Raw genomic sequence first — 16,564 nt, 5'->3', positions numbered from 1 at the left:
AGAAACAGATATTAATTATATTACTGGTATAAATAATGTATGAAAAATGTATGAATTATATCATACAATTATACATTAATAAATGTGTATCGCCTTCTTGTATACATTATTCATACCAGTAATATACATACAATTTGTTTCTGTTTGTATTTTGAAAAAATATATTTTTCAAAATACAAACAAAAACAAATTGTATGTATATTACTGGTATGAATAATGTATTAAAACTTTATGAATTATAACATTTTATAATTTAATATGTATAACATAAACATACATTATTTTTTATATGCAAGTATTGAATTTGTATAAATGTATAAATTTTGTATTTAGTCCCCATTATGAATGCAATAACTGAATAAATGTTATATGATTATATGAATTATTATTGTTAAAATTTGTTAATATATGAACAGTTGTATATACAATGTATGACATTTGTATGAAAAGTAATATTATTCAATAAAAAAATATTTTATAACAATGTAAACCCTCAAAAACACAGATTTAACAGTACGACATCATTGTTTTTGTACATGATAATTTGAACAAGTCTTCCTATTGTGTCCAACCTGATGGCATCTACTGCATGTGCTTTTTGTCCTCTTGAATTTCACATCAGCAAACCCCTTCCACCGTTCAAGTTTGAGTTTTCTTGCTGCTCTTTTTGGACCAGGCGGCATCAATTTAGGATCTGGGATATAACTTGGTATATCCCATGTACTCTCGCACGAGATAGGCTCGATAGGAATGGCATAAGCATCTTCGAAATTCTTGAGGCTATAAAAAGCAAAACAGAAATCTACTTCATGTAACTTCCTGTACCGGAGAACAACAATTGCATGACCACACTGTATCTCATAATGTTGAAATCTTCCGCAACTACACATCCTTGTGTTCAAATTTACTATGTATTTCATTGCTCCTTCAGCTACAGCATGCAGATCAACAGTTGAAGGTATCACTTGTGAAAAAAAAAATTCATACATGCTGCAGATTAGTATGAATTAAAAATACAACACAGTGAAACACATACCCTCATATTGCACGACAACGTAATACTTTTCTGTAGATAAATATCATATTTTTTTGTCAGATTAGATGTAGTCTTATCAGCCTCCTCATTATGCTTGTGAATCCACCTCTGAATTAAAATTACATTCAGTGCATCCCATAATAAAATTATAAATTTATTTATACATAATTAATACACACTCCATACACAATTTATATACAAGTCACTGTTTAACACACACTTCATACACTTCGTACAAAAATAATACACACTTCATACACAATTTAATACACAATTACTACACTGTTTATACACTATTGTAATTTAATACACAATTAATACATTGTTTATTACACACTTAATAGCATTTTATACAAAATTAATATACAAATCATACACAATTTATATACAAGTCACATATATATGCAATAACAAAATTTTAAATTAATATTAAATTAAAACAATATTTATACATACTGCATACTACACAATTAACTACTACATACAAACTAAAATACACTTTCATACTCAATTTATCCAATTTAATAAAAAAAAAAATATACAGTTAATTCAAAATTTATACAGAATTCATATATATATATTACAAATCAATAACAGCTACGTACAACTATAAAAATTGACTTTCGTATATAATGTTCATACACTATTTATATACATTAAAATACAAAATGTATACATTATTAATACAAAATGTCAGATATTGTTCTACTGTTTCAAAAACAAAAAAATTGCAAATTGATCAAAAACTGTAAACTTTTTAATTTTAACCAGTAATCACATTTAACATCATTCTTCGTTTTAATTACACATGAAAATACATTTAATATTAGGAAATATTTATTAGTGAAAGCACTGAATTAATGTATCACAAAAAAAATATATCAATTGAACATATGCAATATAACATGGGGAAAAAAATACGACACATTAATAAAATATTAGGAAAAACTAACCTGATGAATTCCATTTGCCACCATGTTTAATTAAAATTGACAAAAATTTCTCCATCAAATCAAATCTAAACTTTTTCAACCTTCAATTTTAATTGTTTTCCCACAATAAAATATGACACAATTCGAATATATGAATATAGTTAAATTTCTGGAAAAAAAATGATACACGTTTATGAAAAGAAGATAACAGAATACAATTTTTAAGGATAAAAAATCAAAACTATTTATCATTAAAAACGGATTGAGATAATTAAGGTGCATATCTATAATTAATATATTTTAAAATCCCTTAAAAGGTGCACATTTTGTTATCAGTTAAAAAACATTAACTACATTTACGGAAATTATCCAATTTTAATTAATCATTTTTTTATTTTATTTTTCGTCCTAATTTTACAGAATAAATATTAACAATATTTTAATTTAAATAAATGCTATAAGTTGATATATTAAATGTTATAAAATGAAAATTAAAATCTTATGCCATAACTTGAGAATATGACTACATAATATGCTATATACCTAATTTACACTTAAAAAAAATACAAAGTTACTAGTAAGTGTGTGGGGTATTTTTTCCCAATTGCCCAAGCCGATATCTTTCCATACAAATCGAAGCAAAATGAGGTTTATATGTTATACATTAGTTTTATATTTCTATGTTTTATAAAAATATTATATGAATCAATATTGGATGATATGCTTTAATCAATGTGTATTAGCCGTTGCTAATGAACCCATCATCTTCAAATTCTAAATATAGGAATATGGGAACTTCAAGTCATCAGGACAAATTTTGATAGTGTTGTTTGGTATACGATATAAGGTGGAATATTTCAGACTTAATCATGTGATATGAGATATCAACAAGGTAATTAATCGAGTTATGGACAAGCTATCATGATTTGGGATACCAAGTATTTGAGTTAATACTTTAGATGATCACCCAACTATGTACTCTGCTCTAAGAAAGTCACTCAAGTTTCAAGTTTAATTCAAAAGTTACTAGACTATGAATTTTTCTCTTATAAAGTCACTCAGGTTTGAAATCTTAACTCAAAGTCACTCAACTATTCACTCTTCTATCAAAAAGTCACTTAATTTATATAATTTTTTAAATTAAAATTTGTTAAAATTAATTATTTATATAACAAACCAAAAAGTAAAAAATAAAAAAAAACCATTTAATGACATGTTCTACTTGATCCGACCCACTAAAAATACAATATTGATTCATTTTATGACTATTTCTCCTTTTTTTTCTTTCTAAAAGAGGAAGAAGAAACATCAATCGAGAATCAGAAAAAATAACCTCTCCAGTCTCCACCACGTCTCAGTGTAAGAAAGAGAAAAAAGAATGGAATTTAAAGCAATGGGGTTCTTCTTCATTTTATTCCTAGAAGATGAATCCACCATTATTACCAAAAAGAAGCAAAAAACCAATCTTTCTTGGCTAGAATCCATCAACACTGTGTTTAGAGCACAGTTTATAGTCTCAATTTGTGTTTTTCTCATCCTTCATCACTCTTCTTCTCTTCACAACCTCAACTTTTGAACTATCTTCAAGGTTTAAACCTCGAAATTCAAAAACTCCATCTTTTAAAAAATATGCATGTTGATACCCAATTTTGAATCTCCACAATATAAATTAATTATCTCGAGCTTCTTCAACTTTAAACGATTTAAAATAATTAATTTTTTTTTATAAAATTGAAAAAATATATATATTTCGCAAGTTATTTTAACTAGTTTTGCCAATTTTATAATTTTTAGATAATATATATGTTCTACATAATTATATATATAACTAGTATATTTTACGAACATTCAAAAATTGTCTCAAAAAGACTTTCTTTTAATTAAATATTTTGTTAATTAGTTTAATTATATAATAATTTATATTCGAATTAATTATTTTATCTGGTTAAGTTCAAGAAGCCACTTAATTAATTTTATATTAGTTCGTCTTATTTAATTTTTAACCAAATCCCCAACTAAACCAATTTAACTAAATTATGAACTCTAAATGGCTACAATCAAAATTCGTATTATCACTTTCTTAATAACGATTCTAACCAAATCCTTCCATACCTTCAACTCATTTTAAGACTAAGTTGTGAACCTAATTCTCAATTTCCCCTTACCCGACCCAATTTCCAGCCCATTAGATAAACCTAGCAACGTCTCTTTCAGCAATAACAAAACGATAACAGCGATGATTAAACGGAAAAGCAGAAGACAGTTATCTCTTTGCCTCTTCGTCCTTCGTCTCCGGATCTGACGGCTCCCGTCGCTTGTCCTTGGCAATTTGTTGATAACTTCTGTGATTTTGTGGAAAAATTCCAGATTTTCCTTATTCTGGGAAAGGAAATTCAAATTTGGGTTGAATTCATACGATTATGCGAAGTTCTCTGAAAATTGACTCGCCTTTTCTCCATCCGTGAACCCTAGAATCTCCTTCCTCCATTGTTAAGGAGGGCATTTTTGGATAGAAAATCCTAAGAGAGTTTAGTTTACAAGAGAAGAAAAATAGACAGAATATAGAGGTGAATGTTCACATATACGTAACTAGCATCGGAGTCTAGATTGAGGAGTTTTTCTACTTCGTTCTTGCCTCACCGAAGTATCTCGGAACTTCACTCGGTAGTAATACAGCTCGTCGTCTCAGCTCGCTGCACCACTAAAGGTAAACTTACTCGAAATCCTGACTTTTTTCCCCTTTTTTTTGTATTTGATGTTCTGTTTGGTATGAACTGAAATGGGCTGTGGGCATGCTTTTTGTCTTTTCAAAATGCCTCTGTTCTCGTTTGGTTCAAGACTTTCATATGTGGAAAGGTCATTTGGTTTTTGGAATTAGCGCGTCTTGGTTGTTTAAAGTTAAAAACTGAGCTCTTGCTAGCAAGTTAAAGGCTGAAAATTCTATGAATTTATGAACTTGATTATAAATTTTGGTGCAAGGAATTAAAAAAATTGTGCGGGAAGTGAATGTTCTCGTCTGGTCGAAATTAAGAACTAAGAAATATTGTTCGGTCGTATATATGTTGGCAACTGACATTAAAATTATTCCTTCTTAATGTTAAAGACGTTATTCAATTTTATAGGAAAGGAATTAAGGCCAAATGGGTGCACTTTATGTTATTTAATATAAAAAAACAATGGAGGTGGGAAATCATGAGAAAATCATGAGCCAATCATTGGCAATCAGATTTATAAGCCAATCATTTGGCAAGTGCCAATGATTGGCATTTGTTATAAAATTTTTGGGATTTGGTAGTCCTTTTTTTTATTTTACAGATTATCACGTTGCCTGCCCGTAGTGCAGATATAACATTGACCTGCTTCAGTCAAATATCGAATAAAGATTTGAGTGAAATATATTGAGGTAGATAATTAAATATTATTTGAATAGTGTTGTATGAATGCCATTAAAATTATGATTTTTTTTTGGAGATTAAGGTTTAAATTCTTGACTTGAAATTTAGCAAATATGATAATTTTGGCATATAAATTATATCAAGATTTGGAGCTTGAGTAGAGATATGATTGGGTTTTAGAGTCTATGAACTCACTTACTTACGAATATTGCACAATTGGTAGATTGGGAACGTTCCGAAGCTTTGCGAAAAAGAAAAGAAAAAGTCTTGAAGATTGGTGAAACAAGTTCGGCATTTAAGGTATGTTAAGACTTTTTAGACTTGTTGAAGGACATTTTCCTAATTAAAGATTAAAAATGAAATAGACAAAGGGGTAAGGCGAAAGATAAGGGTCTCGTATCAATGGTGTGACGGGCATTGGTACGAGTATCGGTGTTTATAAACGGAAAGTTACTACTATAGAATGTGGATTGTAATTTGAGATTTTGCCAAAACATATAGGCATTAGATGATATAAAATTGACTTGAGATCTGGCTATCATCAGTTGAAGGTTAGGGCGGAGGATATCCCTAAGATGACTTTTCAAACACGTTATGGTCATTACGAGTTTTTGGTGATGTCTTTCGGATTGACTAATGCTCAGCAGCTTTTATGGACTTGATGAATGGAGTGTTCAGACCGTATTTAGATTCCTTTGTTATTGTCTTCATTGATGATATATTGATATACTCACGTCAATTTTGGAGAAAACTGAAGCACCCTGTAACTGATCAAATAAATCATCAATACGAGGTATCAGATACTTATTTCTGATGGTTACCTTGTTCAACTGCCGATAGTCAATACACATACGCATAGATCCATCTTTCTTCTTCACAAATAACACTGGAGCACCCCAAGGAGATACACTTGGTCTAATAAAACCTTTACTCAACAAATCCTGCAACTGCTCCTTCAACTCTTTCATTTCAGCCGGTGCCATACGTTAAGGAGGAATGGAAATAGACCGATTTGCCAGGTCTTCCACCGATTAGCTCTTTTCTTTCCCGTTCGAGGACGAACGTTTGTTTAAGTAGTAGGTGATGTAACGACCCGCTAGGTCGTTTTGAGAACTAGGACTATTTCGGCTCCTTTTGAAAAATAAAAGGGGGGGTGAGAAAACTACCTGGGTGGTGTGAATACAGAACGTGAGGAAACCAGCAAAATCTTCAGGTAAGAAGCAATTTGAAGATTTTCTTGATTTTTATATGGATCATAGTGAATGTAAGGTAGATAGAAAGTTGATCCCTTATTCGTCTATTTATTATAATGAGGGTTTTGCTAGGAAAATTGGCAGGGAACGATATATATAGTTTTCCTTCGTGGTTGCCTGTTGGAGTATGTTGTTTTTGTTCCTATTATTATTAGATTTGTAGCTGCTGTACGTAATGAAGTTGAGGAAGAATATTTGGGTTATGGGATTTTATCAATGGGAAGGGAAACGTGTTTTGGTTGTCCCCGAGTTCACCACTGGTTTGTAACCAGTGGTTTCTCCTATCAATTTATATTTATGATTTATTATAGTATAGATTTAGTTATTAATATATTAGGTACTTAGATCTAGAGATATTGCATTATAGTTTATTGTATTGTATTATATTGGATGGAATACTAAGAGTTCTTGTTGAGGCATAAATGCATAGCTCTTGCTTTGCTAGTTGGAGTTAGAGGTTAAGTCCATGTTAATTTAGGGTGTTCTTGGTATGAAGGAAAATGTTTTTTCTAAAAAACAAGTAGATTTTGGACTTATTTTCTCATGTACGATTGGTGATAAAAAAATACTTTTCGGAAATTATTTTTAGTGTTTGATTTTTCAGAAATAATTTTTAGGTATGGAAATCTTCAAGATTTTGCTACATGCATGTCTTTTCACACTACTTCAACTTCTTCAAGTGTTGTTCATTCCCAACAATCATCTTCATATACATATCTTCTACAAGAATCTCAACAAAATCCAAGATGGTTAAATTCAACATCACTACTTAAGCCATCATTCATAGTGACACCAAAGACGCAAAATGAGATCCAAGGGGCAATTCTTTGTGCCAAGAAAGATGGTTTACAAATTAGAGTGATGAGTGGAGGTCATGATTATGAAGGACTATCTTTACTTTGCAAAAAACCTTTCATAATCCTTGATTTAGTCGATTATCGATCGACTAACATTGACATAGAAAATGAAACTGCTTGGATTCATAGTGGTGCAACTATTGGTGAAGTTTACTATAACATAGCCAAGAAAAGTAACATTCTTGGATTTCCAGCTGGCTTATGCCCAAGTGTTGGTGTTGGTGGACACTTAAGTGGAGGTGGCATTGGCACTATGATGAGAAAATATGGCATGGCTGCTGATAATATTATAGATGCCAATTTGGTTGATGCAAATGGTACGATTTTAAACAGAAAAACAACGGGAGAAGATGTATTTTGGGCAATTAGAGGAGGTGGAGGAGCTAGTTTTGTAGTAATATCAGCCTGGAAAGTGAGACTAGTTCGCGTTCCATCTCTCGTCACAGTTTTCACAATTCACAAAAGGTTAGATCAAGAAGGTGTCGAGCTTGTACATAACTGGCGATACATAGCTAGCAAACTACCCGAGGGTCTCTTCATTCGAGTACTCATTCAACAAATCGATGGAATTGGTAAACAGGGGAATGTGAAGCTACCTGAAGTCTTGTTCAATTCACTCTTCTTAGGACTTAAATCCGACCTGATTTCTCTTATGAACGCGAATTTCCCTGAATTGGGATTGAAGATGGAAGATTGCACTGGATGAGCTGGATAAAATCCGTCCTCTACTTCACCGGTTACCAAAAAGGCGAACCACTAGAAGTCCTGTTGGATAGAAAAAACACAATATAAAAGCAACTTCAAGGCAATATCAGATTTTGTCGTTGAGCCAATGCCTGAAAGTGTTTTCCAGGGGATCTCAGAGAGGTTTTCGCACAAAAAACTAGTTTTCATGATAATGGATGAAATTGAAGAATATGAAATACCGTTTCCTCATAGAAAAGGGAACATTTACAACATATAATACATAGTGAAATGGGATTCAAATGAGGGATCCAAACAATACTTGTATGGGATTCAAAATCATTAGAAGTACATGGAGCCATATGTGTCGAATTCACCAAGAGCGGCTTATCTCAACTATAGAGATCTTGATTTGCGAATCAACCAACAAGGTAATTACTCGAGTTACCGACAAGCTATCATGACTTGGGGTACCAAGTATTTTAAAAGTAACTTTCAAAGACTGGCAAAAGCAACACATCAAATTGATCCAAATAACTTTTTCACAAATGAACAAAGTATTCCTCCTCTTTGTTGTTAGTAACAAAATATATGACTTCCACAACTTTTATTATAATAGTTGGCATCTTATTATTGTTCATCAGACAAAATAAATCATAAATGCCATTGCAAAAACTACTTTCAGTTCAAGTAGTCATAAATGTAAATGCAACACGTTTTTAGTTACACACAAGTGTACTTGGTCGCGCAAGTAATATAATTGTCCTAAAACAGGAGGAGCATATAAACAACGCACACATATTTATATTGCACCAGAAACTAATAAATCTTAATTAAACATAAATAAGAAATACCATAAATAACAAAATCCTAATAAGGAATCCTAAACTACTAAGGAATCATGATTTTGGTTTATTTCCTAAAGCTTTCCTAATTTTTCACAAAACATGTTTATTATAATGTAATAACACAAACTTATCGATATTTAATATTTTTTTAAACTTATGTGTATAAATCATATATATTTTTAAACAGTCAAATATGCTTTCCAAAAATTTTAACTAAACAAATGGTGAAATTTCAACAAAAATTTTTCAACAAACATATTTGAAAATAATATATAGTCAAACGCTAACTAAGACGCACGTAGAAAAGTGTTTTAAAAAATTGGAAAATTATTCTACAGACAAAAAGAATATTAACTAATTTATGCTTATACAGTTATACTTATGACCTTTCAAATAAAGATGAACAAATATATGTCCAGATTTAACGTTATTTTTTACTCCAATATTCATTTAATATAACTATCAAACAAATAAAAACATGTTTTATAAAATAATAGCATATACTCACAAATGACGTGATCTCCCATTAACTATAATTATTTATTCATGGTTAGGAATAGAATGGACTGCAATTTTGTCGAAAAAATAATACTAATATATTCAATTTATTGAAAAGAAAAAAGAAGAAAATAAATATCGAAGTCCATGCATTAGTAACATCTTGACATTTTTCTTTTTTCCAGTTTCATAAATTGACTTCTTTCTTTAAGTTTTAATGAAATTCCATGTCATTTTTATTACAATCTGAAATTTTTTACTATAATATTCTTCAATCTTAGTTGATCTTCCAATTTCCTTAAGCACCGTTCTATTTTATCTAGCAAATCATATATTATAACATTCAAGTAAGATAAAATACGATATAAGCTCTCAGTGTACTCTTTGTCATACACTGCTTCACTTCTAAAACAGTCGAAAGATTGTTACATCAATGCCCCCACCAAGGATGTGGACTAGGTAAAATCACACATTGTTCACCATGATAACCCCACCAACTCATTTGATCTCATATATACTCAATTTTAACTTACTGATAAATTAGTAACTACAGACTCACGAACAATCATAAAAGCATCATTCAATGCTAACAATTCATACGCAACATTCTTATTGCGCATTGCAACGCTAGTGACCTCTACTATTTTCCTTATACTACTCCGACAGAAGTTATAAAAGGGATCCTCAAATGCAACAACTCTTATCAATAACTTACAAATACTAATAACAATCTAGCACATTTATTGTATCTCTTCATATGCAAATGAATTGATGAGTGTTGATTTGCATATGAAGAGATACAATGAATGTGCTCGATTGTTATTAGTGTTAGAAGAATTGTTGCGCTTGAGGATGCCTTGTATAACTTTTGTTGGACTTGTATAAGGGAAATAATAGAGGCCATTGGGGTTGCAAGGTGCAAGAAGAATGTTGCTAATGAATTGTTAGCATTGAATGATGTTTTTATGTTTGTTCGTGAGTTTGTAGTTGCTGATTTATCCAGTAAGTTAGAATTGAGTATGTCATCAAATGAGTTTACGAGGGTTATCATTGATGAGCAGTCTGCGTGTTTTACCTAGTACACGTGTTTGGTGAGGGAACTGATGCGACAACCTTTCGACTGTCCAAAGCGATGAAGTAGTGTATGACAGAGAGTTATTGAGAGCTTGCATCGTATTTTATGTTGAATTGCATGTCATGACTAGCAAAATCATATATCATAACATGGAAGTTAGATAAAATACGATGCAAGTTGTCCATGTACTCTCATTCATACACTGCTTTATTGTAGATATTGTTAATGGAAAATGATACGGATATTGTTAAAATCTAATAAAACCTCGTTATTTTCATGCAAATTAGTTATTGATGATTTTCATTCGATTTTTCAAACAGAAATAAAAAACTAATGTACATTGAAAAACAACTCCTAAGTTGGTCAAAACAAACATTGACATTCTATAAATGCATAGAGTCATATTTGTGAACTCTTTAAGCAACATTCATAGAACAAACATTGGTATTCTATTAATGCTTAGAGTCATATTTCTGAACTCATTCATAGAATGCCGCCGCCGAGCTAGGAACTATAGTAGATTAGTTGTTGATGATCTTCATATATATTAGTGATCCACTTGATTTAATTCTGAATGACTTCTACCTAATAGGTAGAATGAGTTTGAATTTCATTAAAATATAAGCGAGAATAACTATTTACATGAATTGAAAGAGATAATTGTCGAAATGATTATTAATGTATGTATTCAGACTTATTTATTCTTTTTTTCTCAATAAATTAAGAATATTATCATTAAACAAACAAATACTCGTAGTCTAGTACTACTTTTCAGAAAGCCAATCCAAAAGACCTCTAAAATAAAATGAATTTATTACAACTTTCTATTATAAGCAATCCTATTCAATTATAAAATTGTTGAATCAAGTAAAAATATTTATTAGCTTTTTTTTAGTTTTTCATATATGATCAATCGTTTCTTTAATTTCCTTTTGTATTTGTATACTTGCACCTTTCTTGTTTACATTTTGGCTTGAAGTTATTTTCTCCGGGAAAAGAAGTTCACGATCTGTGGGCCTTCAACCTTTCCCACGTGGTAGCTTGCTTGTAGAGGTACTCCAAATAGTAATTATAAATAATTTTACTTGCTTCAAGTGCATTTCATTGGTCTTTGAATATGAACGAGTAGTCAACATCACCTTTCATAACCTAAACCTTGCTAAATTTTTAATATTCTCTTTGTGTTTGTTACATTATGTGAACGAGTAGTAATATGGAACAATGTTAAGTACTAAAGTTCAATCTTTAACAATTATGACAGCAAAATTTTTTGATATTATGTTTATAGTCACTCATTATACATTATGACAAAAAATTTATCCCATGAATTGAATAATCGATACTATAATCAAATTGCTTCAATTAAGAGAGTTATTTCATAGTAATGTTCTTTTCTAAAAATAATAAATACTTCAAAGGTACTAAAATTATGAAATAAAAGTACTTTGCAACTAAAAAAAAGATTCAGAAACCAAAAGTGTTAATTAAAATGATCTCATAATTATAGATCTATTAATGAAAGTTTGTAACCGTAGACATTTAAAGGGGGTGAACAAGGACCCGACCTTTATGAGGTATGTTTTGGGAATAACAACTTCTTTAAAAAGTTTAGTGAATTAAAAATTTGAAATTCCAAACCAATGAAAAGATTGTTTCACCAAAGGAAAATGATATAGATTAATGGTGAAAAGTAATAAAGAAGGGAGATGAGGTTACCTTTTCAGACCGAAAGACATATAAAGATAGAAGCTGTTGAGACCATCAGTAGTGAAGATCGCATGGACAAAGTTTGAATCATATGATTATTATGAGTTTTTCCTTTTATATTCAAAGCCATAGCAGAGGAGATGACCTTTTGTTGCTTTATCAAAACCACCTAACCATTTCATCCACTGAAGCATATATCTATAAAAGAGGAAAAAGAGTTCAGAACATATAAGAAAAAGGAAAAAGTACGATGCAAGCTCTCTGTGTACTCTCATTCACACACTACTTTGTTGTAGATATTGTTAATGAAAAATGATATGGATATTGTTTAAAAAATGATGTGGTTATTGTTAAAATCTAATAAACCTCATTATTTTCATGTAGATTAGTTATTGATGATTTTTTTTTCAATTTTTCAAACAGAAAAAAAAAAACTAATGTACATGGAAAAACAACTCCTAAGTCGGTCAGAACAAACATTGACATTCTATAAATGCATAGAGTCATATTTGTGAACTCTTCAAGCAACATTCATAGAACAAACATTGGCATTCTATTAATGCTTATATTTGTGAACTCATTCATAGAATTCCGCCGGCGAGCTAGGAACTATGGTAGATTAGCCGTTGATGATCTTCATATATATTAGTGATCCACTTGATTTAATTCTGAATGACTTCTACCGAATAGGTAGAATGAGTTTGAATTTCATTAAAATATAAGCGGGAATAACTATTTACATGAATTGAAAGAGATAATTGTCAAAATTATTATTAATGTATGTCTTCGGACTTATTTATTCTTTTTTTTCTCAATAAATTAAGAATATTATCATTGAACAAACAAATACTCGTAGACTAGTACTACTTTACAGAAAGCCAATCCAAAAGACCTCTAAAATAGAAAGAATTTATTACAACTTTATATTATAAGCAATCCTATTTAATTATAAAATTGTTGAATCAAGTAAAAATATTTATTAGCTTTTTTTTTAGTTCTTCATATATGATCAATCCTTTCTTTTATCTCCTTTTGTATTTGTATACTTGCACCTTTCTTGTTTACATTTTGACTTGAATTATTTTCTCCGGAAAAAGAAGTTCACGCGCCGTGGGCCTTCAACCTTGCCCACGTGGTAGCTTGCTTGTAGAGGTACTCCAAATAGTAATTGTAAATTATTTTACTTGCTTCAAGTCAACATCACCTTTTATAACCTAAACCTAGCTACATTTTTAATATTTTCTTTGTGTTTGTTACATTATGTGAACGAGTAGTAATACGGAACAATGTTAAGTACTAAAGTTCAATCTTTAACAATTATGACAGCAAAAAATTGTGATATTATGTTTATAGTCAATCATTATACATTATGATAAAAAAATTATCCCATGAATTGGATAACCCATACTATTATCAAATTGCTGCAATTAAAGGGGTGATTTTAGTGTTGTCATCTAAAAATGATAAATACTTCAAATTCATAAAAATTATGAAATAAAAATACTTTGTCATTAAAAAAAACAATTCAGACACCAAAAGTGTAAATTAAAATGATCTAATAATTATAGATCTATTATTGAAGGTTTGCAACCATTGACATTTAAAGGGGGTGAACAAGGACCCGACCCTTTTATTAGGTATGTTTTGCGAATACCAACTTCTTTAATTTAAAAGTTTTGTTAATTCAAATAAAAAATTTCAAACTAATGAAAAGATTTTTTCACCTAAGGAAAATGATAGAGCTTAATGGTGAAAAGTAATAAAGAAGGGAGATGGCGTTACCTTTTCAGACCGAAAGACATATGAAGGATCGATGTTTTTGAGGCCATTAGTAGTGAAAATCGCATGGACAAAGCTTGAAACATATGGTTATTATGAGTTTTTCCTTTTCTTTTCAAAGCTACAGCAGAGGAGATGACCTTTTGTTCCTCTATCAAAACCACCAAACCATTTCATCCACTGAAGCAAATATCTTTAAAAGAGGAAAAAGAGGTCAGAACAAATAGAAAAAAAAGGCAAAAGTGCAAAAGATATAGTAGAGGTCCACCTCTGTGAGCTAAGAAAGATGAATTGTGGTATAAAGAGGACGAAGATGTGATGATCCATCACATAAGAAGGAGGAAGGTGGAGTTAGTGAAAGCACCCTGCAACGGCGACACTGGAGAGGAAAAAAGATAGTTGAATTTGAAAAACCTAGCTACTAGGGTGATATTTAAGAAGGGGTGGTTGGTTCAATTTTGGGATTGGGCCAGATATTTTTTGGGGCTCGCTGGGCCAATTTTGTACGAAACTTCTAAGTCAATAAAAGAACTCCAAGCTTAGATATTTAACAAAAAAAAGGCCTTTTATGGCTTTGAAAATGAGAAAAAGAATATGTGGATGTGATGAGAGTGGCACTACTGTCGTTAATCGACTGATTTGGACAAAACTGACGGATCTCGTTAAGATATATTTGGTTAGGGTTGTTATGTTGTATTTGGACAAGAGGATGAACATGAGAAATAAGGGCTATTAAGGGTGATGAAATTCGTGTAAGTGGGCCAGATCATCATACTTCTCAGATTTGGGAATAGAATGACCTTTAGTTTTGCTGAAAAAATGATAATATTTACAATTATCGAGAAAAAAGAAGATCAAGGCCCATACATTAATGACCATTCTTTATTTTTAGTCCTATAATTTGAATCTTTTCTTTTAAGTTTATAACAAAACGCTTGTTCTTTTTATCACAAATTTTAGTTTATCACAAAACCCCTTTTCACTTCACTTTACATTATCGATGCCATATACATTCAAATTTTGTTGATTATTGAAGGACTAAAACAACTAATGGTACAATTTTTTAGAATATTTGAATACTTAAAATCATTTTCTAATTTTTTATACAAACAAACATAATGTAATCAACAGTAAAACTATCTTCACAATTAATCAACAGTAAAACTATCTTCACAATTTGCTTTTTACTAAGACAATTTTATTTTCTTATAAGAACCACAAGTTTCAAATGCAATCCATCTAACAATTTTTACAAATTAAAATCATTATAACTCTATCATTATTTATAACATTACGATGAGATTCAATTTTTTCCATCATTGTATACATCAATTCAAATGGTATAGATTTAAAATATACACATACATAATTGTTGAGGTGTTTTTTCAAAAAAATGAATATAGCCAATAGATATACTTTTTTCCTGATTAGTTAGGAAACTCTTCTTTTTCCAATAGAAAAAGGCTTGTAGGATCGTTTGGCGTATAGAAAATAAGAGATAATACTTCAGGATAAAATATAAATTATTTTATTTTGTATTTGGTTAGAGATGTTAAATTAGAGAACCTATCTAATTACATAAATATTTCTATATATTTAGTTTCTTCCTATTGTGAACCAAGTTAACATATAAGTGGTTAATGGGATTGGGCCAAGTAAAATATTGGAGTGTTTTATTTGGAATTCAAACCAATTAACAATTGTTTAAAAGGGGAAATGAGTTGGAAAGAAGGGTTTATGTATATTGAAGAAAATGTTTGTCCTCTATTCTTTCTTTAGAGTCTAAGCTTTTCATCTCCAATATTTTTTATCTTTAATTACTCGTTATTTCAATATTTTCATTGTAATTTAATAGTTTGATCATTGCAATTAGAATCATTAGGTTGTATTCGTGTACCAGTGTTCTTATTAATATAGTGAGGATTACGGTTGTCATAATACATATATTAGATCCTAAATATGACTTCAAATTTTAACTTTGACCTCCAACTTTCATAATGTACAAACAAACACTTTAACTATCCAACTTTGAAATAAATAAACACATGAGTCCTACATGGCAAAATAAACGTAGAACACCACGTAGGACGAAAAATGACATGTAGGATGACATGTAGGACATGTGTGTCTATTTGTTCAATTTTATAAAAATTTAAGTGTCTACTTGTGCCCACCCAAAGTTGAAGGGTATAAATGTATTTGAAGCCAAATTGAAAGACATATTTATGTATTATGCCATATCGGTTTGTTACATTGGATCTTACTCCAACAACGGTTATGTTTCTGCCTAGATTCAGTGGCAACTAAAACCCAGAGAGTTGGATTTTTCGGGCTGAGTTTTACTTCACATACCTTGGCTTCGATGCGAATGACTGGCTGCTGGTTCCTTCTTTCTACCTTGAGAGTGACCTGGTTCAATAGCTTATTTTGCAACAAGCTATTTTTAGATTAGACGAATTTAAAGGTTAAATTTGCTCAGCGTTTTCGCCAACAAACTTTT

The 16,564-nt window shown here is 30.4% G+C and overlaps 1 protein-coding gene and 1 pseudogene across 1 annotated transcript; one reads left to right on the top strand and one right to left on the bottom strand.

The window, feature by feature from the left end:
• Positions 1–521: 521 nt before the first annotated feature.
• Positions 522–989, bottom strand: LOC138338922 (uncharacterized). Its single transcript, XM_069290009.1, has one exon. It carries the CDS (start codon positions 987–989, stop codon positions 522–524), a length of 468 nt encoding a protein of 155 aa, XP_069146110.1.
• A 2,934-nt stretch (positions 990–3,923) lies between these two features.
• Positions 3,924–12,039, top strand: LOC101256429 (berberine bridge enzyme-like 22; annotated as a pseudogene).
• The last annotated feature ends 4,525 nt before the right edge of the window (positions 12,040–16,564 follow it).

The sequence above is a fragment of the Solanum lycopersicum genome, chromosome 10, assembly GCF_036512215.1.
Source record: "Solanum lycopersicum chromosome 10, SLM_r2.1".
In the NCBI taxonomy this organism is placed as follows: domain Eukaryota; kingdom Viridiplantae; phylum Streptophyta; class Magnoliopsida; order Solanales; family Solanaceae; genus Solanum; species Solanum lycopersicum.
This window is presented reverse-complemented; position numbering and strand designations above follow the sequence as displayed.

Excerpts from the sequence above, each read along its gene's own strand:
- LOC138338922 (XM_069290009.1), bottom strand. The coding sequence starts at position 989 with ATGTATGAATTTTTTTTTTCACAAGTGATACCTTCAACTGTTGATCTG.